Source organism: Abramis brama (genome assembly GCF_963993115.1).
Source record: "Abramis brama genome assembly, chromosome: 20".
Lineage (NCBI taxonomy): Eukaryota > Metazoa > Chordata > Actinopteri > Cypriniformes > Leuciscidae > Abramis > Abramis brama.
The window spans coordinates 20,616,538-20,641,277 of record NC_139982.1 but is presented as its reverse complement, the minus strand read 5'-3'; the positions used below and the strand labels follow the sequence as shown (position 1 = coordinate 20,641,277).

Genomic DNA, 24,740 nt, shown 5'->3' with positions numbered 1-24,740 from the left:
AGGTTTTGGTTGCATCAGTGTTACAGAAGCGAGTTTTAATACACAAATCGTTTGGCTTTGAAGTTCGTTCTTTTTGTGTGATTTTACAACTTTTGGCCACTTGTAGAAGATTAAAGGGATAGTTCACCAAAAAAATCTTTCATTGTATCATCATTTACTCAGCCTTGTGAAGAATAGAAGATATTTTGAAGAATGAGATGAAGACTTTGACACTTCGATGAACGTCAAATTTTTTATTTTTTTGGACCCCATTGACTTTGTATGGACAAAAAAAAAAAAAGGTGAATTCTAGGTGAACTATACCCTTAATTTAAATTTAATCCGTTCTTTTAATAAAAAACATCCATATCTAGAGCTGTTCGTGAAGACAGAATGAACATGTATCGAGTGTCACAAGCCTCTCAAATATTCACGCATTGATATCTGAAGGCTTATGATTTTGACATTACACTCACAGCGCTGATGGTTGCATCACTTACTAACTTTCTTACAGTAAAGGCTACAATTTCTTGCCAACAAACTCTCTCTCTTACTCTGTCTTTTTCCATATCTCTCGTCCTCTGTCATTCCTCTCTGATCTACTCATATTTCATAGGGGTTTTTTTGTGAACACCCGAGATGTGACAAAAACGGGGCTTTAAAAAAAATCCGCCCGCACGATTTATTCGGTTAAGTGCAACTGTTTTTTTTGCAGAAAAAATACATAATCAGACACACTAATTAGTAATACAGTAAGTCAATTAGGCGTGTGTAAGAAAGTTGCGTAAACCAGTTTAGGTTGTTCAAAGAAACCAAAGTACAGTATTAAAAATGTAGCATGTGTGTTTAAAACGCTTCAGGCACAGAAATGTTGGAGCACTTTTTCAAACGGAGAGATTTGTCTTAAGGACGAGTTAAAAATAAATTATGCATATCATTTCCCTCTCTTCTCCTCTCGGTTTCATGACTGCATATTCCCCACATTAGCATCGCCTCCAGGATTCGCAGACGCATGTATGTGGATGTATCTGTGTGTCTGTTTTAGCACCTTTTAAACAGCCAAATGGTGGGGCATAACTGCACCTTTGCAGCTGTGGAGCCACGCCTGGCTTCTACATCTCACACCCTCTCACATCTCTTCATGTTGGCAGGAAGCAGTCGAGCACAGCGCGCCCAATATCTCAGCAATCCAACAAAACTTTTTCAAAGTCCAAGTCAAAACTTTAAAGTTCACCGAATCCTTTATAATAGTTATATTTAATTTAAATGTGATTATTGGTTTTATTTTAGGGCTTTTTGAGCATTTTTAATTGACAGGCAGTATAATGTGGGATCGGGGCATGTTGCAGTCCAGGTTCGAATCACCGTTTCCAAGTCGAGCACCGTGGCTCGTTTTGTCTGGACTACACGTCAAATTCGATTAAAACTAAACACAAATGGGTAAATCTCAAGAAAAAACATGTCTAGTTCACAAATTACCCCGAAATGATAATAATAAAGAAAAACTTTTGACATCATTTTCATGACATTTTTTTCTCCAAATCTTCATTAACATTTTACTTTTACACTTTTTTGCTACTTCCATTATTCTTATTGGTGATTTTCATAATTGTAAAGCAATATTTTTTTAGTTTTCATGAGATTCACCCAAGTATACTCTATCGTTCGAAAGTTTGGGGTCATTTTTTAAAAATAAATGTATACTTTTATTCAGCAAGGGCGCAATGCGTATAATGTTACAAAAGATTTCTATTTCCAAACAATGCTATTCTTTTGAAGTTTCAATTCATCAAAGAAAGTATCATGGTTTCCACAAAAATATTAAGCAGCTCAGCTGTCTTCTACACTGATAATAAGAAAAAGCAACAAATCAACATATTAGAATGATTTCTGAAGGATCATGTGACACTGAAGACTGGAGTAATGATGCTGAAAATTCAGCTTTGCACCACTCCAATAAATTACACTTTAAAATATAATATACTAGAAGGCAGTACATTTAAATTGTAATAATATTTCACTATAATACTGTTTTTTCAAAAACATAAAAAAAAATCTTAATCCAAACTTCTGATCGGTAGTGTATTAGTAATTGATGACCATCAAATACATGGTATTATTAATGACAGTGCTGTACCTGTACAGAATTGAGCCTGCAGTAGCCATTCAGTGGAAAGCGAATAACATGGGTTGGATCCTGGTTCCAGCCGGCATTCACTGAATTGCACATGACATCCCCGGTCTCTGGGAAAATCTCTTCTATGAGGGCCTTGTCCCCACTGATGGCAATCCTCTCGCCCAGGTCAGGGGTCACCCGCACCACCAGGCACTCGCAGGGCTGAGCCGTCCGCCGCTGCTCCCGGTCCTGTTTCCAGCGCTCCAGCTCTTTCACCATGGGCGTCAGCTGGTAGAACCGAGCCTCTTCGTACAGCAGCTGAAACTCCTGCAGGGACAACACTTGGAAGTGAATGTATGCACAGAAAGATAGACAGAAGGATGAACGAACAAACAACCCATCCAGCAAAAGATTGAATGAGCAGAAAACAGACCAACCATCGAATGAATGAACGACTAAGCAGACAAAAAATGCACCGACAAACACATTAATGAATAAGGGAACAAACAAAACACCCATTGAGCAAACAAATGAACAAACAAAACAAGTGGGCAAACAAATCAGCAAATAAACAAATGAACAAACAAAACAAGTGGGCAAACAAATCAGCAAATAAACAAATGAACAAACAAAACAAGTGGGCAAACAAATCAGCAAATAAACAAACAAATGAACAAACAAAACAAGTGGACAAACAAATCGGCAAATAAACAAACAAATGAACAAACAAAACACGTGGGCAAACAAATCGGCAAATAAACAAACAAATGAACAAACAAAACAAGTGGGCAAACAAATCGGCAAATAAACAAATGAACAAACAAAACAAGTGGACAAACAAATCGGCAAATAAACAAACAAATGAACAAACAAAACAAGTGGACAAACAAATCGGCAAATAAACAAACAAATGAACAAACAAAACAAGTGGGCAAACAAATCAGCAAATAAACAAACAAATGAACAAACAAAACATGTGGGCAAACAAATCAGCAAATAAACAAACAAATGCACCAACAAACACAAGCTAACAAATTAACCAACCACTGACTGAATGAAAGAAATGAATAAAAAATAAACAACCCATCAAGCAAATTAATGAACAAGAAAACCACCAAGCGAGTAAAAGAATGAGCAAACAAACATACACAAATGGACAAACAACCCATCAACCAAATGTATAAACAAGCAAACAAACCACCAAGTGAAAAAATAACAAACAAAACATGAATGGACTACAAATTCGTTTTTAGTCCTACTCTGTCACGATCAAATATCATTTCAGAATTAAATTTTACATAAGTAATTGGTATGATGGTGTGAATCCACTAGGTAAGACATGACGGACTAATAGAAATAATATTTTTTTTTACTCTTACATAAAAGGAAAAACAAAAGAAGAAATTCAAACCCATATAATGATTGAGTACTGTGTTTCAAAGCACATGTCGTTTAGCATTTAGCATGAACCCAGACCAACACATGGAGCAGTTTTGCCCATCTGACCCGTCTCTAGCCGGGACCAGGGCGAGGGGGGTGGGGGGGAGCCCCTCCGGCTCTCCCCTCACTCACAGATTCTCCGGTCGGACAGCACAGATTGCTGCCTCTGCCTGAGGGCTCCTTCACCCTCGAGCACATTTACCCCACTTACTCTCGCCTTTCATTCACCACTAAACCAGATGGCAACGCGCCTCAGTCCAGCCATTACAAACACTACAGAAATGAAAGTATTTCCAATATAAACATGGTGGTATGCATGGGAGGAAAATGAATAATAAACCAAAGTTAGTGGTGTTACCGCTTGTGTAACAAACACTGATTTTATGCAGCAATTCAAGTCTGTCTTATCTCTGTTTTTATATATTTACCAATACTACTGGTATAATCTGGAGAAAAACTTCTAAATATTCAAAATATAAGCATCTAAATATTAACCCTCATGTTCTGATGATGTAGACCACGTTTCTAAAGGTGAAAAAAATATATATATTATATCATAATAATAATAATATATTATAATGATATTATTTAATACAATATATATATTTATATATATATATATATATATATATATTGTTTAGAGCCGCCCAATGTTTAATAATAGTATATTATATGGTTTTATTAACGCATACACTTTTCAGAAAAGAAAATACCTATAGACTTTGGGGTCTATAGGTATATTTCACATCATTTTAAACATTTTGAGATTTTCTAATTATGTGAAATATACCTATAGACCCCAAACAGTGAGGTAAAATGTATCATGCAGCATGTTTGATGGATGTTATCGAGTTACAATTTTGTCAGTTCTCATTAGATTGAGAAAAGTCATGACGCATTAACCTGATAGTCAATGTTAATGTTTTTAGAGATATTAAAGGGCCTTGGGGTCTCTCAGACCCCAAACACAAGGGCTAAAAGGCAGTTCTGCTTGAAACGCTGATAGCATTCTCTGGTTGTGTGCCTGGTGGCCGTGAGAGATAGCTCTGATCTCGACCCTGCTGGCTCTTCATCCCCACCCTGTAAGACTACTCATTCCACTGCAGGCTACGCCACGCACAACAATAGCACACACCATCTCAGACACAACGCTCTTTTACAATTACCACAAGAAAAGGAGTTGTTTTCTTACCCACACCCCTCCCTCACCCTCTCTTCTTTCTCTCCCTCTTTATTCCCTATGTTCCTTTCTTTAGCCCATACTGGTGCTGACAACATGGATACAGAGACTTTAGGCCTTCGGGCTCTTGCTAATTCAAAGAAAAACAAGCTCCGCTTCTTTCCCAGGTCTGCAGTGAAGGCTGGGTATGTTTTAACAGGGCTCTTTCTGTGACTCACTTTTGGGAAATAGAATGTAAAAGCAACGGCCCACAGTGGAGTGAATTTAGTCTTTAGGCCATATCCATATAGACAAATGAAGATGGATGCCCTACATGGGTTTTCAAGAGCAAACTCTTCTAGAAGAACAAAAATGTTGCCAATTAAGCCAATAAATCGAGTCTTATGAATACGCAAATGTAACAGACATCTGGGAGGAAACCAAACGTATCCCATCACCTCTGACGGGAGGTGCTGCTATGGAAGGTTCTCATAGGTTTTTGGATGAAAAAGAGGTTTGTAGGTTTCTAGGCCTTACAGACAGACCCAACAATGGCTGAACGGGGACTAGGTCATGCAGTCATCGAGTTTCCCCGCTCTCACAGGTCAGGGCATGGTGAGTTTTGATGGGCGAAGTGTGAAAAGTTAAGCATAATGGGATGTAATGATGTGCCTCTCAGTGCAGTTACATATTTTATGTGTTGTTATCAAACGGTCTAACACAGTGGAGGAAAGCTAGCCACGGAGCCTGAGGCGGGAATGACTAGTCTCACCCTAATTAATCCCATTGACACAAATACCTTTACCCATCTGATTTTTGACTGAGGCAGGAATAATACTTCACCGACTTATCTGCCGTCACTGAAGAAAAGACTTACAGCTATGTGTGTTTGAAGTCAGAAATTGTATTTCACACTATTTTGAGTTGTTGCTATAAATGTACTCAGTATTTTATCTTATTTTGTTATAAATGTCCTTAGTATTTTTTGTTGTTACTATAAATGTACTCTGTTCTATTTTATTTTAATGTATTCTATTTTATTTTGCTATAAATGTAGCCTACTTGGTATTTTCAAGTCAGTACTGACTGACAGTATATGGCCATATTGTCTCAATATGCAAAGGAATTGCCAAAATAATGTTTCCCTTCCTTTCTGCCATCTTTGCCAGCAAAAAATGTTAAGGGCTGCAACCGAAATCGCATACTTCCCTACTTCCCTTTTCCGAAAAACAGTATGTGACAAAAGAAGTATGTCCGAATTCACAGTACTCATAATATAGTAGGCAAAAAGTACCCGGATGATCTACTACTTCTGGTGAGATTCTGAAGTGTTCATTCGATGGACACTTTACTATCCCATGATGCCACGGGAGAGGATTTATGAATGACAGTGAAGCGATGTAACTGACGCTGGTAGGTCACAAGACAATGACAACATGGCGAATGTAGTGCGTCCGTATTATATTCATACTACACACATTCATACTATATAGAACATACTTTTTTAGCGGTCGAGAAGTAATTACTTATATAAAATAAGCATTTGAGCAACTGGATGTTTGTTGATGACATTGTTTCTCAGAAACACCTTGGCTGCGTCCGAAATTACATACTCTCTTGAGCTGGTCTCAAGAGAGTATGTAATTTCGGACGCAGCCAAGGTGTTTCTGAGGAAAAATGTCATCAACAAACATCCAATTGCTCAAATTTAAGATGCCTTATCTCAAGATGATCTGAGGCAATTTTAGTGACTGGAGAAACTTTGTAGGATGAAAAATAAACGTTACAAAAGCAGGTTTTCGTAGCGATGCCATAGGAGAACCATTTTTGGTTTCCTAAAGAACCTTTCAGTGAACAATGGAAAAAAGAACCATTTTTTCTTGTATAAAGAAATGGAAAGGTTTCATGGATGTTAAAGTTTGTTGTTAAAGGGGTCATATAATGCCATTTTTGTACAAGCTAATATGATTCTTTAGGGTCTAAATTAAAAGTTTGTAATATACTTTAATTAAAAATTCTCATTAGTATTGTAAGAAAACACTAATTTTACCTGGTCAAATACAGCTCTGTTTTCAGCACGCCGTTTAAGTGCATGTGTCTTTAAATGATAATGAGCTTTGCTCACCCCGCCCCTCTGTTCTGTGCGTACATCGTAACACAATAACCATAACGTGCTGTTCATATGCAGCTTTATATTGACCTCGTTTGTGTGAAATGATTCGCGCAAACATGAAAGCATTGACGTTGATCATGGGGAATATTCCCTTCGAAAACAAACTCAGCCACTGCGTCTTCAGCGGTTCAGATTTAGGAACATCAAAATGACTGCTGTTATTACACCCAAGAACAGGACGCCACCATCGCTTAGACGCCATTCTGCTCATAGACAGTGCTCCAGCGTATCAACAATGACGCGCGGACTATGATTGACAGCTCGCTCACGAGCGAGGGCGGGTCTGTGTTGAAACGCTGCTGTCAATCAACAATTGTGGGAGGGGCGTCGATTTTGTGACGTCACAAAATCGAACGGCTTGATTTGAGATGGGGGAAAACATATAAGAAGATTTTAAAAAAACACTGGATGGATTTTTATCATTTTATGATGGTTGTGTACAGGCACTGCCAACACACATTTCAGTACAATCAACTTGTAAAAGTGCATGTACCATTATATGACCCCTTTAAAGGATGTTATTTTTAAGAGTGTGTCCCCCCCCCCCCCCCCCCCAAAAAAAAACAGGAAATGCATGATGAATCTTGGAAAATGTTAATCATAGTATTCAGGAATTTTAGAGATATGAAGCTTAAGATAAGGTTGAATTATTCCAGACCCATGGTGTATTGAAACCATAATTTCTCTGTGGTTCTGTCTGGCCTTTGCATTTCACCTCAAGGCTATTCACGTGATGCTAAGAAAGGAACTAAATGAAAGGTAATGCTTTATTTTAAGGTGACCTTGTTACACGTTACTACATGTACTTATTATAGTAATTACAGTAAATTATGCATAATTACAAGTAACTAAACCTAATCCTAACCATAACTCTATAGTCAGTACATGTAGTTAATTAATATTACTCAGTACTTATTTGAGTAAGTACAATATACGTCACCTTAAAATAAAGTAGTCAAATGAAAGTTTGGACCTGCTGAAGACATTCGGTGTGTGTTCCTTACCCTGAAGTCATCAGGAAGAAGCAGTTTGCTGGTTCTCAGGTAGCTCAGGATGTAGCGGAATATCTCTCCGTCTCTGTCGATAAAATAATGCTGCTTCAGACTGTCCAAAACAATCGGTTCTGTGCCGTTGAACAGGCGACTGATTCTGGGGGGAGAAAATGAAACTCAATGATACTTCAACTTAAAAAAGTTTTATACAAGTTGTACACGACATAAAGAATGATGATGAAAGAAAAGACATTTTCTAACAAAAACGCTCCTTTTTCTTCACATTTACATTTGAAATAAGTTTAAGGGTGAACATATAAGTTGATTATTTTAACCTGATTTAATTGCCGGAATGGGGTCAAGCAATGGGAATTACGCTTGTACGCTATTTCTGTTCTTTGGATAAATCGACTTTATCTTTGCAAAATGTTCTTATTTCATTCTCTCATCCTATTTCATTCTTCCGTTCGTTCTTTCTTTCTCTCTCTCTCTCATTCTAGAAACCGATGCAAAACACTTAATAAGAAAACCAATTCCCCCTTTTGTGCCTCGGGTGGTCCTTTTCTCATATGGTCTTGCCGTTCCCCCAGTTAGAATTTCACCATATAGCTTTAGGCAATCTTAGTTTTTCATCTCAGACTCTTTCTTTTTTTTTCTCCAAAAAGCAATTAAAATGCTGCCTGCTTTTCACCCTCCCCCCATTTTCCTCTCCTCCCTCCTTCTCGTTGCTCTCTCGCTCCATATCCATTAATAAATCAGAGCGAGCCACGCTCTCTGTTAACCTGAACAGATGTGGCAAAGCTCTCACACTCTCTTCCCATCTTGCACACACACACACATCTCTAACAGGTGGCGTCCCTTTACCTCCCTTTATCCGCAAACCTCCGTAGATTACAGTTGGGATGGATGCAGCATGTAGGAATTGCATGACTCTACAAGTGGCAGTAGTAAAATCATATTTTTTAAGCTTATTTTTACACAAATTAGCTTTAAGTCATTTAAAAGTACAGCAACTAAATACATCTTTGATTTATCACTCTATATACATTGCTAAATTACGTGTAACGTAATTTTGCACTTATATGGAGGCAAAAAGGAAGTTGGACCACAGAATAACAACATAAATGCTCATAAGAGCTCTGTAAACATGACAGTTTTACGTCAACATCAGCCTTATCCGTTCCAATAAAGTCAGCGTCAAATCACGACGGGTTGTCTTACCTGGAGTCTGGGTATTTGGTGAGGGTGGCCAGACTGCTGGTGTACATGTGCCCGCCTACGTCAATGTGGACTGGAGCGTTTGCTTTAGTCAGCTGAGCCGGCAGTGGGATTCCCTGAGAGGCCAGAGGAGACACTGGGGACCGGGTCAAAGACAGCCGAGACATGCTCCTTCCCTCCTGTACAAACAGCACAGTATCAAACCAACAGCTCCTGGTTCCCCTCTCCCCTTCAGTCTCCGAGATCTAAGGTGCGATTCTGGCCTGCAAGTACGCGGGAGATCACTTTTACATCTTCCCTTAAATTGCGTTTTTTACCTTAAGAATTAGCACCACAAGTCTAATTAAGAAAATTTGCCTGCCGTTTTTTTTCCCCTCCTTTTTTCATAGAACCGCAGGGGAGAAATGGAGTGATGCTTATTAGCGAGTACGAAAGGGAGAGAGGGAGAGAAGGAGAGAGAGAGAGAGAGAGAGAGAGAGGGATGGATCCTAATACTGTAGGTGTCTACCTCCGGGGAAAGAGAGGGAAAAAGTGTAAACTCCTAATTAAAGATATTGGGCGAATGTGTGAGACTCAAAACACCTCATCACCAACAGTTTTCCAGTTCTTTAAAAGTTTCTCAGAGCAAAAAAAAAAAATTTACATTTTGAATTGAAATAAAAATTAGGCTAAATAAGACTCAAATGTCCACAAGGTCAAACATAAAAATCTAAATGATGCTGCGTTGTAATAAAGATTCAGTTGGTGCTGAAGGTCACATTGTCGTCTCCTCTTACAGCTCTTTACATTAAAACCATAGGGACCATGATGCATGAATGCTATTGTGGCATGAATCGACCTTTGTTTGGTGTAACAAACAATTCCTCCAAAACAGATGGTTAAAGTCCCATTTCCAGAGGCATAATGCCTGGAGCAATGTGTGCACATGGTTTAACATCAGGGTCTTATATACTTCTATATAGGACGATGTACCCTATGTCTAGCCATTAGACATTAAACTATGAAATTTCAAAAATGAAATGGGTCCATGTTTTAGCTAGCCTATAGTTAACTTTCAAATAATTTATAATGTTTTTAAAATACAAACTACTTAATATGAGGAGTTATCCAAATATATATGGATTTATGGCCGTCAGGACAACTGCCCCACTTTTCACGATATTAAAAAATCAGCCATTGTATCTAGTGAATCTACAGAGCCATGGCTAAAAACATAATATGGCTATATTACATTCTTCTGAATTAAGTTTTATGAGATTAAAACACAGAGTACCGTGACATAATGACAAGAAAGCATATATCCAATAAAAAACATATCCGAAAAACAAACGGGTCCAGTGTAGTCCCATAACAAACAAATGACTCTTATGAGCCGGTTCTTTTAATGAGTCACTCAAAAAGACTCATAACTACGAATCATTCTGACGAATTCTATACTGAAATGAACAGTGAATCCGTGTCAGAACGGTTTGAATCAGCATCTCACTCAGTTACTAAACTACAAGTTATCATTAAATTGTGTACTCAGTAGGCCTATATATAATTATATATATATATATATATATATATATATATATATATATATATATATATATATATATATAGGCTATACGTACGAGGACGGAAGCAAATGATGATAAGAGATAGCCTATCCTCAAAGTCAGAACTAATAGTTTGTGATGTTAAAACTGCGCCAGGTCCCTGGAGTGCGTAAAATAGCCCTACAACTCTGTGTACCGCACTTCCTGTACGCAGTGGGCATACAGTAGTGCTCTGACCTCTCATTGTACACTCATATCAGCCCTCCCTGATCTAAAACCGCAAAAGCACGACACCGAAAACGAATGCAAAAGAAGCACTGGAGAAACATTCGAGAATTTGACAGAATCCACCGTACCGTTTCAAACATTTTAGGATGTCCGACGCAATCTGAGGAAGGATTCTAGCAGACTGTCTCTGATGAAGGTTGCTCGTCCTTTAGAAAGAACTTTTCGTAATAATTTTTTCGGCACTCCAAGAGCTCTTCGGTGACAATTCCGTTCTGAATCCAGCGAAATCTAACGCGGCGCTATATAGGTCGCTGTGGCTTTAAAAACTCGTTTAAAACACAGACCACAGGCTCTGCTATAGACACTTTCCACAAAAGCTACACAGGGGAGTCAGTCAAGGCTGCGTCCTTACCTTGGAAGACATAGCTGTAAATGTATCTTCAGCCCTCTTTAAAACATGAGATCGATCGTGGCGTGTCTTAGCCTCGCTTTTTTTCTTTCTTGCTCCTTTTTTGTTGAAGCGTGAGAGAGCGTTGAAGGCACAGCGTTCCAGCCCGAATAACAGAGGACAGCTGAACAAGAATTCTTGCTCAAGGCTCTCCAAACGCCCCGGGGCAGGATTAGGCTACAATTAGCTCAACCCTGTCTGAGCTGGGGCGAGTTACAAGAACAACATTTGATCTTGCTATTCACATTTGGAAGTCTGCGTATATATGTGTTTTAATCGCATTTATCGTCATTTATTCGTCTACTTGAACAAAGATATGTGCATGCGCGAGGATAACGGTTTACTAGGTTACCTGTGTGCTTTAGCTTCATCTAGCAAAAGAGAAACAATCTTTTGTTTGAACCTATTTAAATATACAGTATTACAATTTATGAATAATCTTTTTTTTCTATTGTCATCTTTTTTGTTTCTATTTCAGCTATTCTTGCGGGCTTAGAATAATGTATCTTCTTAATTTGGTTTTAAAATGTTTCTCTCAGCGTCCTTATAATATTCTGCTGGCCATGAAAACTAAATGACGTATATCGATATGCATTGTGCCTCTGCAAAAGGCGCCCACACACAACCGCCTCGAGCCAAACGCGCCATTTCAATTTTTGCGCGCGGCTAGATAGAGATGTCTCTGCCTCGATGGCATACAGCTTTCAGGTGGAAGACAGGCTCATTGTGCTGTAAAGAAAAAGATTTTACAAAAATGATATTTGACAGTTTTAGCCCTTTTGTAATAGTGTTCTACTTCTCTTGAAAATTTGCTGTAGCCTATACCTTGACATCTGGCGCCAACCAGTGACCAAACTGAACGCCAATTAAAAACGTTTAAAAAAATTCCACAACGTTCAAGAAAACGGCAACTTAATCAATTCTTAATTAATAAACTAAAACTAAATGTTTTAGAAATTGTCTGAAAAATATCGAACGGTTAAATGTCACGTCAGTATAACGTCAGACGTCATGTTTACGACGAAAACAAAACATGCCAAAGTGCATTTGTCTTCAAATGATTTTTGGGAGCAAAGAAAGTGAAACATAAAATGTTGAAAACTCTTTCGAAATTTAACCATGGTTTTACTACTACAAATTATTGTAGGCCTCTACCATTATTGTAGTTAAACCATGATAACCACAAATTAACCATGGTTTTGCTACACTAACCATAGTTTAACCATGGTATTTGTATCAAAACTGTGGTTATACAAATGGTATCAATCCGCAAAAAAAAAAAAAAAAACATGGTTACAGTTTTACTATAATAAAACCATGGTTAATATTCGTAAGGAGTAGCATGACCTAAAAACGCTTATTTGAATTCAAATAATTTACAGTAGGCTACTAACGGAGGCAAACGAGAACAAATTATTAATTAAGATTTCCATAAATAAATAATTACAAATAAAATAAGGCCTATAATTTATTTCAGTTCAGTTTTTAGTTTTGCAAATGAGAAACGTGATAGAGCTCTTCTTGTCACAAATTTGAATTTTAAAAAATATATATTTTCCAATTACCTTCAATAATCTTTTGGCACAGAGCTAATGTTATCACCTTCGACATAATAGTCCACATTCTCGAGTGAAAACACAGCAAAGCAAATCTGTTTGTACACAGGAATATGTTGCAAACTATTTGGACTTAACAGCCGATTTTTTTTTCTTTCTCGCCTTTGGCTGAAATTAGTTTCCCACATCAGACGAGCAGCAGGAAGACAAGATATTTTTGTTCAATTAAAGGAACAAGCCCGGAGTTAGTTCAATTACTTGACGCTGGAGGAAGATGTAAATTTAAAGATTTAAATAGCTTAGAATGTTGCCTCGAGCGCCTGCACTTCATTTCCTTAATTTACAGAGAGATGAGGGGAGTAATGGTTATCCTAATCATGTGCATCACGCCAACAAACTATATATATGAGTTACATTACTATCCCTGGTCTTACAGTTGAGCTTGAGACAAATAAAACAGCCTGAAGAAAGAAAAACAAAAGCGCCCTATATCAATATAGCATCTAAAGCTAAATCTAAAACTTTCTCAGTTCAAATGAACTAATTTAGTCTCAATGATCCGAACATTAATATTAACGTTGCTAATTTATAACCACTAGGCTAATAGTAGGCTATTTAAATTATAGTGTTACATTTAAATGATATTATTTGAATTATGTATCCGCTTATTTTTTTTATGTAGGCCTATATGTATTTCTAACACGATGAATTATTTGGAGACAACATTTTGCCAAGCGAGACAATTGTAATACCTGTGCAACATCCATAAATGCATGTATTTTCTTTTGCAAGTCGTTTTCAGATGATGACTGACTGTGTCCCTCATTGAACCACAGCGCCATCTGCGGGACATGACAGAATAACATCATTTCAACATCTCACCTTCTCACCTGAAAACAACTTTCAACATTTTTTGATGCTGTTGCATTTTGTCTACACTTCTTTTGGTAATTAGATTTTCCATAGTCTTTTTGTAATAACTTAATTTCTAAAAGTTAGTTCAGAGCTTATTCGGTTGCCTCCGGGTCCTTCCATTCCAAAACCCAATCATACAGAGAGACAATTTTTTCTCTTTTCAACCCCCCCACACCCTCCTTTTTAAATATGATTTTGGTGCTGAAGAAAGAAAAATGAAGCTTTTCTTTGTTCTGTCTTCCACGTGACAAATGATAGCTGATTTGATGTGCCCTTTGAGTCTGTAGATTGTGAGAGAACAGGATGTCAAAGCCCCAGGCCCTGGGAGATAAGGAGGGGGGTAACGAGGGGGTGGAGCTAAAAAAGCCGCAGTTGCTCCAGGCGGCAGAGGACTTATTGGAGTGGGAGGACAAGATGTAAAGATCAACACCAGTTTTGACTGCTGCTTTTGTTTCCAGTGCTGGGGTAAAGTATAAAATATATAAGGCTTATTATACAAAATAATAATAATGTCTTATCTATCTAACAGTTGCTAAACTGAAGCTCAGGATGCAGGGTAAAGTGTTCAGCAAACATGGACTTGATAAATAATGAACTATTCATTTGATTTCAAATTATTTCATAACCTACCTGTATATTATTTTCCGCTTCTGCTAAGAAAAAATAATCCATGTACAAAACAATCAGCATAGTAACAATGCAACTGTAACATTATTATTAACAGTGAATCTTTTGAGGTAACTGAGACGCAAGATGGCGGCAGTTGCGTTTGTATGGCTGCGTCCGAAATAGCATATGCTACTCTCTTGAGTAGGTACTTATTTTGAATAAGTAATTACTTAATGGCTGCTAAAAAAGTAGGCTACGTTCTATGTAGTGTGATTGTGTGTAGTATGAATGTCCTATGTTGTCATTATCATGTGACCTACGAGCGTCAGTTACGCCTCACTGCCCTTCATAAATCCTCTCCCGTGGCCTCATGGGATAGTAAAGTGTCCATCCTATGCACACCTCCGTCATCCGGGTCAACTTTTCAACCTACTATTTTATTAATACTGTAAACTCAGACTGATGCAAGGAGGAGATCCAGTCAGATGATTAAGTCAAATTTTATTTCCTAACAGCAGACAATCAAATCAATAAATGAAGAGTAAAATTAATTCATCAATAAAAAAAACATGAATGAACAGTTAAAACCACTTCTAATATTTCTAAGTAAAATATAATTCAAACACTCACAGTATAATAATATTATTAATAATATAATAACACAATAATATTAAACACAGTATAATATTCTTGCCTAAAGGTAAGTTGTTTGAGAGCTCTCTGTGAAAAGACAGGTTGCCAAAGGAGCAGGGTCTCGTCCAAGTTGAGACTGACCATTACAGAAAATATTCTCCCTTTTATGCAGATGCTTATCAGAACAAGTTCCTATTTACTATCACATTGAGCAGACACTAACGACAAATACATATCATTCTTTTGTGGATTCACATCGTGGAGGGGGGCCGTGGCTTACACACATTGTCTGGTACCCCAAAGGTTTCAGAAAGTTGTTAATCTTAATACAATACAATACAGAACAATGGCACATGTCCCTTCTGCAAGATGTTCAGCTAAGATTACATTCGTTTATCACTGTATTCTGAGACATTCACGCATTTGTGGTTTGTCTGTTGGAAACTTATAGACTCTTGACCTCATCTAAACACCAAGTACAAAAGTTCAACCTAAGTCAATCAGCTACATTTGAGGCATAAAGAATAATAAAAAAAGCATTAAAGCTGCAGTCTGTAGTTTTTCCTCTTTGTCGCCATCTCTGTTCGAAATCTGCAATTACAGTTATTCACGGAATTATTAACTTTACGTGGGTTGTGCCTCGGCACGGCACAGCGCGGATGAATCTAATGTTTTGAGGAGAATGTGCGGCTGTCAATCACCGCGCCGGTCTGGATACTGTCATTCGCAATCACAGATTCTACTTTTTGGAAGTATGACCAACATAATAATTTTCACCGGAAAATGTCATCAACAAGTAAGTAACATCCACTTTTGTTCTGACCAACTAAGGGGAAGAAAGGGGAAGATGATAAAGCAATCTAACGATTGCTTTATCATATCTGTGCAAATTATACTTTGCTCTCAAATTGTTAATGTTAGCAACATCATTGCGTGTCTACATTTAATGTGTATTAGGGCTACCTGTAGTTAAGTTTCCATTTCTGTGTAGTCTAATTTCTAATTGTCATAGCAACAAATTAATGTTCCTTAGAACCGGTTCTCTTTGAAATACAAACACATGTATCTGTAATCGGATGCATATTTAAAACTGGAATATAATCTAATTTTTACCTTTCAAAAGCCCTTCCGATATTTATCCTTGTTTTTGCATGGGCCAGGTTGCAGTCTCTTTTTTTCTGTAGCCGATCCGAAGTCCGAAGTCTTTTGCATTTTACAATGGGTGAATCTCCAGTTGTCACTGGTGATTGTCATTTGAACCTTTCTGGATCCGCCATCAAATTGATAAGTTTAATTATATCAAGTGCTGTGAGAAAAGGCTATAAATCTCCACCTCCAACATCCTCACACGCAATATAGCTTACTAGCCGGGACATGTTCTTAATGTGGACAGGTGTGACGTAATGACGCAAAGACATGCTCGAATTTCCCGCGGAAATCCACCAGTACCACTGGAATTAAAAACATTATTACAAGCTTACCGTTTTGAATCGAGCTAAGGCAAGCAGATAGTTTTGAACACTGGCTGGTTATGTACTTGCTCAAAAATTTATAACCCAAAAAAGTTACGGACTTTGCAGCTTTAAACATACATTTCAAATGATAATAATGGTAAACACATCAAAATGATAGTAATGAGAAACACATCAACATGATAATAATGATTTCCTAAAATGTGATTACATTTGATTAAACGATATTTAAGATCTAAAAATGATGAAATTATAAAACATAAGTAAAGGATAAAACATAAGTAAGATATATAATTTTTCTTTTTTTCTGCTTCATCACAGACATAATTCTTTTGTCACATTTCACCTACTATAGTAGGGAATTAGGCTATGCGATTTCGGATGCAGGCTATAAAACGAGGACGTGGAGTGATAGAGAGACGTGAAAGTAGCATCGGTTTCAGTTAAACGGATGAGCGCTCTGACATACAGTATTGCCATGGATAATAAGCAAGGACCCTATTTAAGGGCGTGTCTCTTAATGAGTAATGGGTGTGTTTTGGGCATAACGTGCAATAAACCAATCGGAGTCTCATCTCCCATTTCCTTTAAAAGCCAGTTGCGTTCGTGCCATGGTGGATTCGCTATTTACATGGCGGAATTTGATCCTGGGAAGACTGAACGCTTCTCCAGAGAGGAAACTGATCTGCTCGCGAGCATACCATCTACAGGACAAGCTGGATTCCACCATATCTTTAAGCACACAATAATAATCTTTTACATTGTAATCCATTTTTAATATTTGGCATGTTTGTGTGTTGCTGGGCGTCCCTGTGTGTGTAATAAGCAGAGTGTGCGCGCGTTGTGCACCCACCTATAAGCGCATATTACTAATGCGCCCTTAAAATAACAAAAAAAATACTGAGTCATTGACTTTAGACCAGGTTTCAGTTGGTCAATGGCGCAGTCTATTTCAGTTGCCAATAGCAACGCGCCAACAATGCGCCAGAACACACCTCAATTTCAATGCATTTGCTATTTAAACAACGTGGCGCAGGACGTTAAAATGATAATTGCGTCGGGCTGAAACTAGCAAAAAAACACTTGTGTCGCACCTCACGCCGCATTGCACCGGGTGTATGAAAGGGCCCCAAATATTAAGGAACATTAAACCACCAGATGGCGCTATCGACCAATACCCCGTAGTAATGGGGTCCACCCACCTTCCACATCCACCTTAATTTTAAAGTCGGCATGAAAGTGAAGCTGCAATAGTAATAGAGGAACTTGAATAATGGGTGTTCAGATTCTGCAGAGCTTCCAGTCCATCCCCTAATGGACTGGAAGCCTATAAATGACTGTTATTTTACATGACGTCGTTACAACAGTAAAAAAGGCAATAATGCAGAGATGTCATCTAACTTACATTGAAAGATGGTGCTAACATTTATTGATATAAAGAAAACGTCAATAAATGAGAAATGTGAAAGTAAGGCAAAGGTGTAGCAGGTCATGCTCTAATACATGACATACTGTAGACAAATTGCTCTTATACATTCACAAAAAAAAGCGATTTTATCTTGTCAGATGTACCAGACCAAATACAGCAACAATTTGCAAATGTAATGTTGAAAATGTTTCAGCATGTTGTATTAAGTAAAGTGATACTTAAATCTGGACTAGTGCTAAAACCACTTGCCTGCAACACTTTAATTAATAACATCATGATAAACTTTAGACACTCTTCGTACAGTATATTCTATTCTATTCTGTTCTATGCAGTCTGAGAAAACATGACACACTGAGCCAAATCACACACAACATTGTGTTAAAGGTATAGTTCACCCAAAAATGAAAATTGTACTCATTTTGTACTTCATGTCATTCCAAACCTGTATGGCTTACCTTCTTCTGTGGAAAGAAATAAACTCCAGCTGCTGGTCCAAAATGCAGCAGTTACAGTTAAGAGTTCTTACCAGAACCAGGAATTATGACCATATTAGCCCTGGTTCTGTCAACACTGCATTGGCTCCCTATTAAACATAGCATACATTTTAAAATCTTTCTAATTACTAACAAAGCACTAAATGGTTTAGCTCCTCAGTACTTGAGCATTATAGTCCTTCACGTCTATTGCGATCTCAAAATTCTGGCAGGTTCATAATACCTAGAATATCAAAATCAACTGCAGGTAGTAGATCATTCTCTTATTTAGCACCCAAACTCTGGAATAGCCTTCCTAGCACTAATCGGAAGGCAGACATATTTTGTCAGTTTAAGTCTAGACTAAAAACACCTCTTTAACCTGGCATACACATCCCATTTCTATAATTCACATCCGTTAAAGGAATGTTAGGATGCATAAATTAGGTCAACCGCAACCGTGAACACTTCCTATAACACGAGATGTACTTGTTAAATCGTAAGAAGAATGGCATCTACGCTAATATTAGTCTCTCTGTCTATCCCATAGACTGTAAAAAAAGATGGACAACGCCACTTCACTCTCTTCCATTGGTGAAAAGTGAAGCCGCCAAAGTCCTAATATGGCGCTGACATCTTGCGCAGATTTGGGTCCTGATTCTGTGCAGTAGTGAGCGGGGTCCCGTCCTCACTCCCACAGAAACGGTTAGTACAAAGTTTACTGTGTGAAATAAACAGTTATGGACATGTAGAAATTAAAGTTGAAGCTCGAATCTCCTCCCGAAAATCCCCCAAAAAGTTTGTTGGTGCCTCGGTGACTACTTCGTTTAGAGAAACTGTCAATCATGACATCACACTCACATTTTTATAGCATCAAATAACTAAGACCAAACTTAATTAAAAAAACAAACACTTAAATCAGTGTGATAAAATCTACCTGAAATGACAGAAAACATCTTTGGAAAAAGATATTTGCAGTGTAATTTGATTGTTTAGTTTCCGTCATGTCCCATTAGACTTCATGGGGAGGGCGGGGTTTATGACCTATACTGGGACCAACTACCTGGGGGCGATCGAGTCGCTTTGGCTTCACTTTTCAGCACTTGTGCAGCACACTTGGTCTATCCCAAGGATACCGTAGTCAGCCGGATCCGGACCACATCCGGACTTCAGCTGAACAACAGCCGAAATGGTTAAATGATTATTTTCCTGTTATCACTAATTGTTTCAGCTGCTTTGAAACAATCTGTATTGTGTAAAGCGCTACATAAATAAAGGTGACTTATCTTGTCTTGAAAACAAAAAAAGATTCTGAAAATTGTCTTTTTTTTTTTCTTTTTTTTTTCAAACACTGAAAGTCAGTGGTGTCCAGTGTTGTTTTGGACCCCATTAACTTTCATTGTATTTACAAAACCAGCTGAAATATTCTTTAAAATATTTTTTATACTTTTTTTGTTCACACAGGTTTGGAATGTCATAAGGCTGAACTATCCCTTTAAGGGGTTTCTTACTGAATAGAATTAAATAGGTTTGGTAAATAACAAGATAAACGCAAGGACCAGCCTGCAGATAGAAATATAGAGTGTGATTAATATTTAACATTAACTTTTTTTTAACAAATAAACAACATTTTAAAGTAATAAAATACCCTCACTAAGACAAAATATGAACATCAGGCCAACAGAAATTTCATCAGGCAACTGTAAAAGGCCTCAGTATAAATCTTTAAAAGGTTTGGAGTAGTTGAACATCAGATAATCCATGTAGTAAAAGTCATATGTCCTTTGTCTCTCTGTCACATTTAGCTGTGCAAAATATCTCCTTGTGATTTCCGAAGTTGTCCTTTCTGCATTAGGGTTCCTGTCTTTAAAACTAGGGAATGTTAAATTGCTAGGAGCACCAATACTTCTCAAAAGGAAATTGGCTTCTTCCTCCAGAGTCTCAAATTTCCCAATGAAGTCATAGTCCAGCAGGCAGGGGCTGCAGAGACGTCCAACGGGCTCCCAGTGGATGTCCATGCCAACCGGCCGATGCACGTCTAACAAATACTGGATGAACTCCTTGAAGGTCACACCCGCCCCTGTGCGTAAGGCATACTGCGTCGCATTGCTGCGGTATCTTGAGATGATGGGCTTCCCAAACACTGGATGGTAGTACGAGTTTGGACTCTCGAACTTGTCCCGAAAAGCAGACACTAGCCTTTCAAAAGGTTCCCTCAGGAACAGGACTTTGGTGTAGGTCTTCAGACGCCGGATGATGCCCTTTTGATTAAATGAGTCTAAACGCTTAAGGTGATTCCCATAATGCACCTCGTCATGTTGGATCTCTCCAGTGGAAGAAGCGAGACCTTGAAGCACCATGAGCACCCTCTTCGAGTTGGAGCAACCCACCTTTGGCACCTCACAGTAGAGGAGTTTGTGCTTGTCTTCCACATAGATACGGGACACGTGCATGCGGGTTATAGTCTGTTTAGCGGTTCCGCTTGTATATTTGGCACAGACCTCCCTCATAAGCCTTAGACGGGAACTCTGCACCTGAGTCATTCGCTCGGGACTGTCCCTTTTCTGGCCAGGAGGGTCAGCGTTGAGCTGCTGGACAAGTGGGCTGCTCTTAAGGAGGAGTTTACGGTGGCTCTTTTTGACATGGGAAGCAGTGATGTCTCTGGGATTGATTAAAGAAGAACGCTGGACCCCTGGGAAGACTGGAAGTTGGACTGGTTGCACAGGTCTAGGAAAGTTGTCTTCTGTTGGATCAGACTGTCTGTCATTGTCAAGACAATAATGACACTGTTCCTGAAAGTTAGAGAATAAGAATACTGTCAGTAACAATAGTTGTGTTTCTTTAAATTATATATATATATATATTTTTTAAAGACTGTATTTGCGATAATATAATATTAATGAAATAAAAGGCCACTTAAGTGCATTTAAAAACTGTTTCTTAACACACTTAAGTACACTTTTAAAATTACACTTTGCAATAATGTCAGATTAAAAGATTTACTCTAAAAGACGTTTTAAATAATTATGTTTGTTGTGTTTCAAAGAAGAACACTTATTTTGATGAGTTGACTAACAAACTAAAGCACATGTAAAGTACTTGATTATAATTTTAACTGTAGTGTGTTATTCAATATTACATTTAAAGTTAATAGATTTTAAATGTACGAAATTGCAACTTCCTCATTACAAATGTGTAAATACATGATACAAAAGTTTTAATAGGTAAAACATTAAAGTATATATTTGCCATAGATGTTTGTCAGTACAATGAAATTCCATATAGAGATATACTTAAGTCCTACTTAAGTGGCTCAAAAATAAACTCTTAAGGTCAGCTGATTGCCTTTAAAACATAAAATTTTAACTATAAAACATTTTCATATAATTGCAATTAACATACAAAAAAATGACATAAGTTCACACAAATATATTCTTTTAAAGTATTAAATACTTCCGTGATAAGTACTTTTTTTTAAAGTATGCTAATTTTTATTTATTTGTTTGTTTTTGTTTTGTTTTGTTTTTCCACAAGGGCATTTATGTAACGGGGGTTGATTTTTATCAAAGCTTTTTTTGTTTTGTTATATGACATTCCTATTAAAACTGATTTCAAAAAGATTTTTGTTTTGCCCTTGTCCCAGACCCAGACCTTTAATCTTAAACTATGAAAAGCCATCATAAAGCTGTCACACAGTTGTTTTCCCCAATGTTTAAAAATATTATTTAATTGACTTGTATTTAGGATACATAAATAGTAAAAAGTATGCAAGAGTATTGCCATTTTATTCCAAAAATTTTAAAAAGTCCTAACACTGGCTTTCAGTCTGAATTCTCTGCTGGATATTGTTAGTAGACAAATTAAATAAGCAAATTAAATTGAATAAACTACACTGTAAAAATTATATCATCAACAAGTTATGGCAACATATGTTTTTACATTTCTTTAACTCAACTAAATAAGTTAAGTAATTTTCAACTTTTTTGTTATACAAGATTTAACTAATTTTTTTAAGTCAGTTTAATTTAACTTAAAGTATTTTATTTACTAAAAGCTAAAAAATGAAAGGCTGCACTGCACAGTACTTCATAATGCAAGATCATACTTATGCCGAGCCACAGGAGAAGGAATCCTTGTCGCCAAAAAAGCAAAAAAAAATTATTTAAAAGGAAACGTGAACGGCGAATTAAAAAAAACTAGGGTAAATATCGATATATATTTTCCCAGGTGGAAAGAGCTAATGAAGGAGAAAGACTTTGAAAGGGTCTTGAGGGGTTATGAAGTTGCCTGCTTTCTTCTCGACAGGTAAGTCAATGTTACGGTCTAAATTACAAGCTTTTTTTCATTGCTTGGTTGTGTAATTCATAACAGTAGAACATGTATAGTTAAACTCGATGAATGCTATTGGAAGACATGTTGTCATAGCTTCTTAGTACATAACAGCTACCGTAGTTGCAACACGCATTTGAAAAAGAATACAATTTCACTGCTAGATGGGAGAAATTCCTACACAGTGTACCTTTAAGTTGAAATGACTTAAACTTCCAAGTTGATTGTACTTAAAAATTTAAGGCAGCAACTTTAAGTTTAGTGAGAGTGAATAAGTGTATTTTTAGAGAGTACAGTATCAAAAGTTCACATGGCTAAAAGACAAACTACAGGTCATATTTTAAAATTCATGGCCTCAATAAGCATTTACTAGAGAAGGTTGTGGTTTTAAAGTCTTGTCTCTTCAAAGGCAACCACCAAGTGGTGCTAGCGCACAATAATTCCAGCAGCCGTATAGCGCATGATGTGAAGCAGGCACTTGTGGACATTCTTACCTTCCTTAAGGCCTGCACTTGGGAGAATGTGACCTTTGCACCTGAGGGAAAAGAAAGAGAGGGAACGTTAGGATGACATTTCGGGCTTATCCATTTTTACAATCCACGTACCATGAAAGTGAACTTCTGGGTTCAGGAATTTTCATTGAGCTGCTTACATTCAAAGTGCAACCAACGAGAAGTTATACTGAAACCGCAGTTATTCCACCCGAATGTGCTGAAATAAAAGAGCATATGGCTCAGTGAAATGGTGTCCTTGCTTGAGTTTTTTCATAGACGAAGTGAAGAGAAAGGGCGGACGGACAGAGGGAGGTTGACTCCTGTGGCCGACTGCTAATGTTTATGTGCCATTGCTTGCAGCAGCTCCAGATGGTCTCCCAGCAGCCTGACAAACATCATCTTGACATCAGAGGTTATTGTGTACGAACAGAGGTGTGTGTCAAAAGATATTCAGAAAGATATTCCTTAGTATTCACCATGGGAAAAGTTTGCAGGCGAAGGGTATGGGGAATGAGATTAAAAGAGGGCTTGAGTCATACTGATTCAGACTGCTCTGGCAAAGATGTCTCAATGCTTTGACATTGACCTATGGAAGGGCAGAGACTAGCATCGATTAGATGCCAAAGCCATGACACTTTTTGTTGATAGATTCATTGCAGGCGGTTCCCTGACTTGGGTTTGAGAGCTACAGCAGGTTATTTACAGGTCAGGAGAAGGAGAAGACAGTTTCACAGGGACGCTTTTACTATACTGTAATCTGTTTACATTAAACCAAAACTGACTCTATTTGCTTTCTTAATGCACGTCTTACTGTGAACGATTCAATGGTGCATATTATTCCAAAGAATAATTGTCCTTGTAATCTTTTATTCAAAATGTAATGTCCGTCTAGCACGTTTACATAGAAAAACGTTTAAAAACTCTTTGTTCATGACACTTCAGGTCTCTACACTGCAACTAAATTGATCACAAATTAGTCACATGACCAAAAAAATCAACTCGTCGATAACCGGTGTTTCCTGCACTAAACAACAACGTCCAAGCCAAATTACTCTTATGAACCTGTTCTTTTTTAACGAGTCAGTCAAAAAGATTCACTCACGAGTTAGGCTAGTGGTTTGAATCAGATTCACTAAGATGAATCATTCAGAACTATTATTGAGATCACCACTCAGCGAGTGATTTTTCTGTATCGTTAGTCACATTAGTCTGTTTATTGACTATTTACAACACAATTAAAAATCGATCAGTTCCTGATGGATAAAATCCTGACTTAAATTTTTCTTGTTTAATATTCTGCCTCTTTAGTTTTTGACTGATTCATCAAAAGTATAACAATGTTAACAAATGTTAATAAAATCTGTTTAGTGTATAAAATGATTACAAATAAATACATATAGTCATATTTTTCTTCACAAAGTTCTAGGAAACAATACAGTTCATTGCACTGCATAAAACTATGTAATCTGATTTGAAAGGTATTTTGTAATGAGGACACTGTATAGGTTGTGAGTGAGGGTATGAATTTCAAAGAGA

General features: G+C 37.4%; 2 protein-coding genes across 3 annotated transcripts in view; both read right to left on the bottom strand.

Annotated features, from left to right (window-relative positions):
- kctd15a (potassium channel tetramerization domain containing 15a) overlaps positions 1 to 24,740 on the bottom strand; it is a 572,168-nt gene that overhangs the window by 3,749 nt on the left and 543,679 nt on the right. Inside the window, exons 2-5 of one of the 2 annotated variants that reach the window (XM_084094150.1) lie at positions 11,259 to 12,598; positions 9,081 to 9,256; positions 7,872 to 8,016; positions 2,117 to 2,422 (exon numbers count right to left, since the gene is read on the bottom strand). In XM_084094150.1, coding sequence (XP_083950276.1) covers positions 2,117 to 2,422; positions 7,872 to 8,016; positions 9,081 to 9,256; positions 11,259 to 11,270 — 639 coding nt within the window. In that variant the 5' untranslated portion in view covers positions 11,271 to 12,598. Of the gene's footprint in view, positions 1 to 2,116; positions 2,423 to 7,871; positions 8,017 to 9,080; positions 9,257 to 10,974; positions 11,176 to 11,258; positions 12,599 to 24,740 lie in introns of those variants that run through there. The other variant, XM_084094151.1, reaches the window with a different exon arrangement.
- LOC311071151 (carbohydrate sulfotransferase 8) overlaps positions 19,648 to 24,740 on the bottom strand; it is a 52,918-nt gene continuing 47,825 nt past the window's right edge. Inside the window, exons 3-4 of the mRNA XM_084095370.1 lie at positions 23,205 to 23,245; positions 19,648 to 21,173 (exon numbers count right to left, since the gene is read on the bottom strand). Of these exons, the coding sequence (XP_083951496.1) occupies positions 20,094 to 21,173; positions 23,205 to 23,245 (1,121 nt within the window). The 3' untranslated portion in view covers positions 19,648 to 20,093. The remainder of the gene's footprint in view (positions 21,174 to 23,204; positions 23,246 to 24,740) is intronic.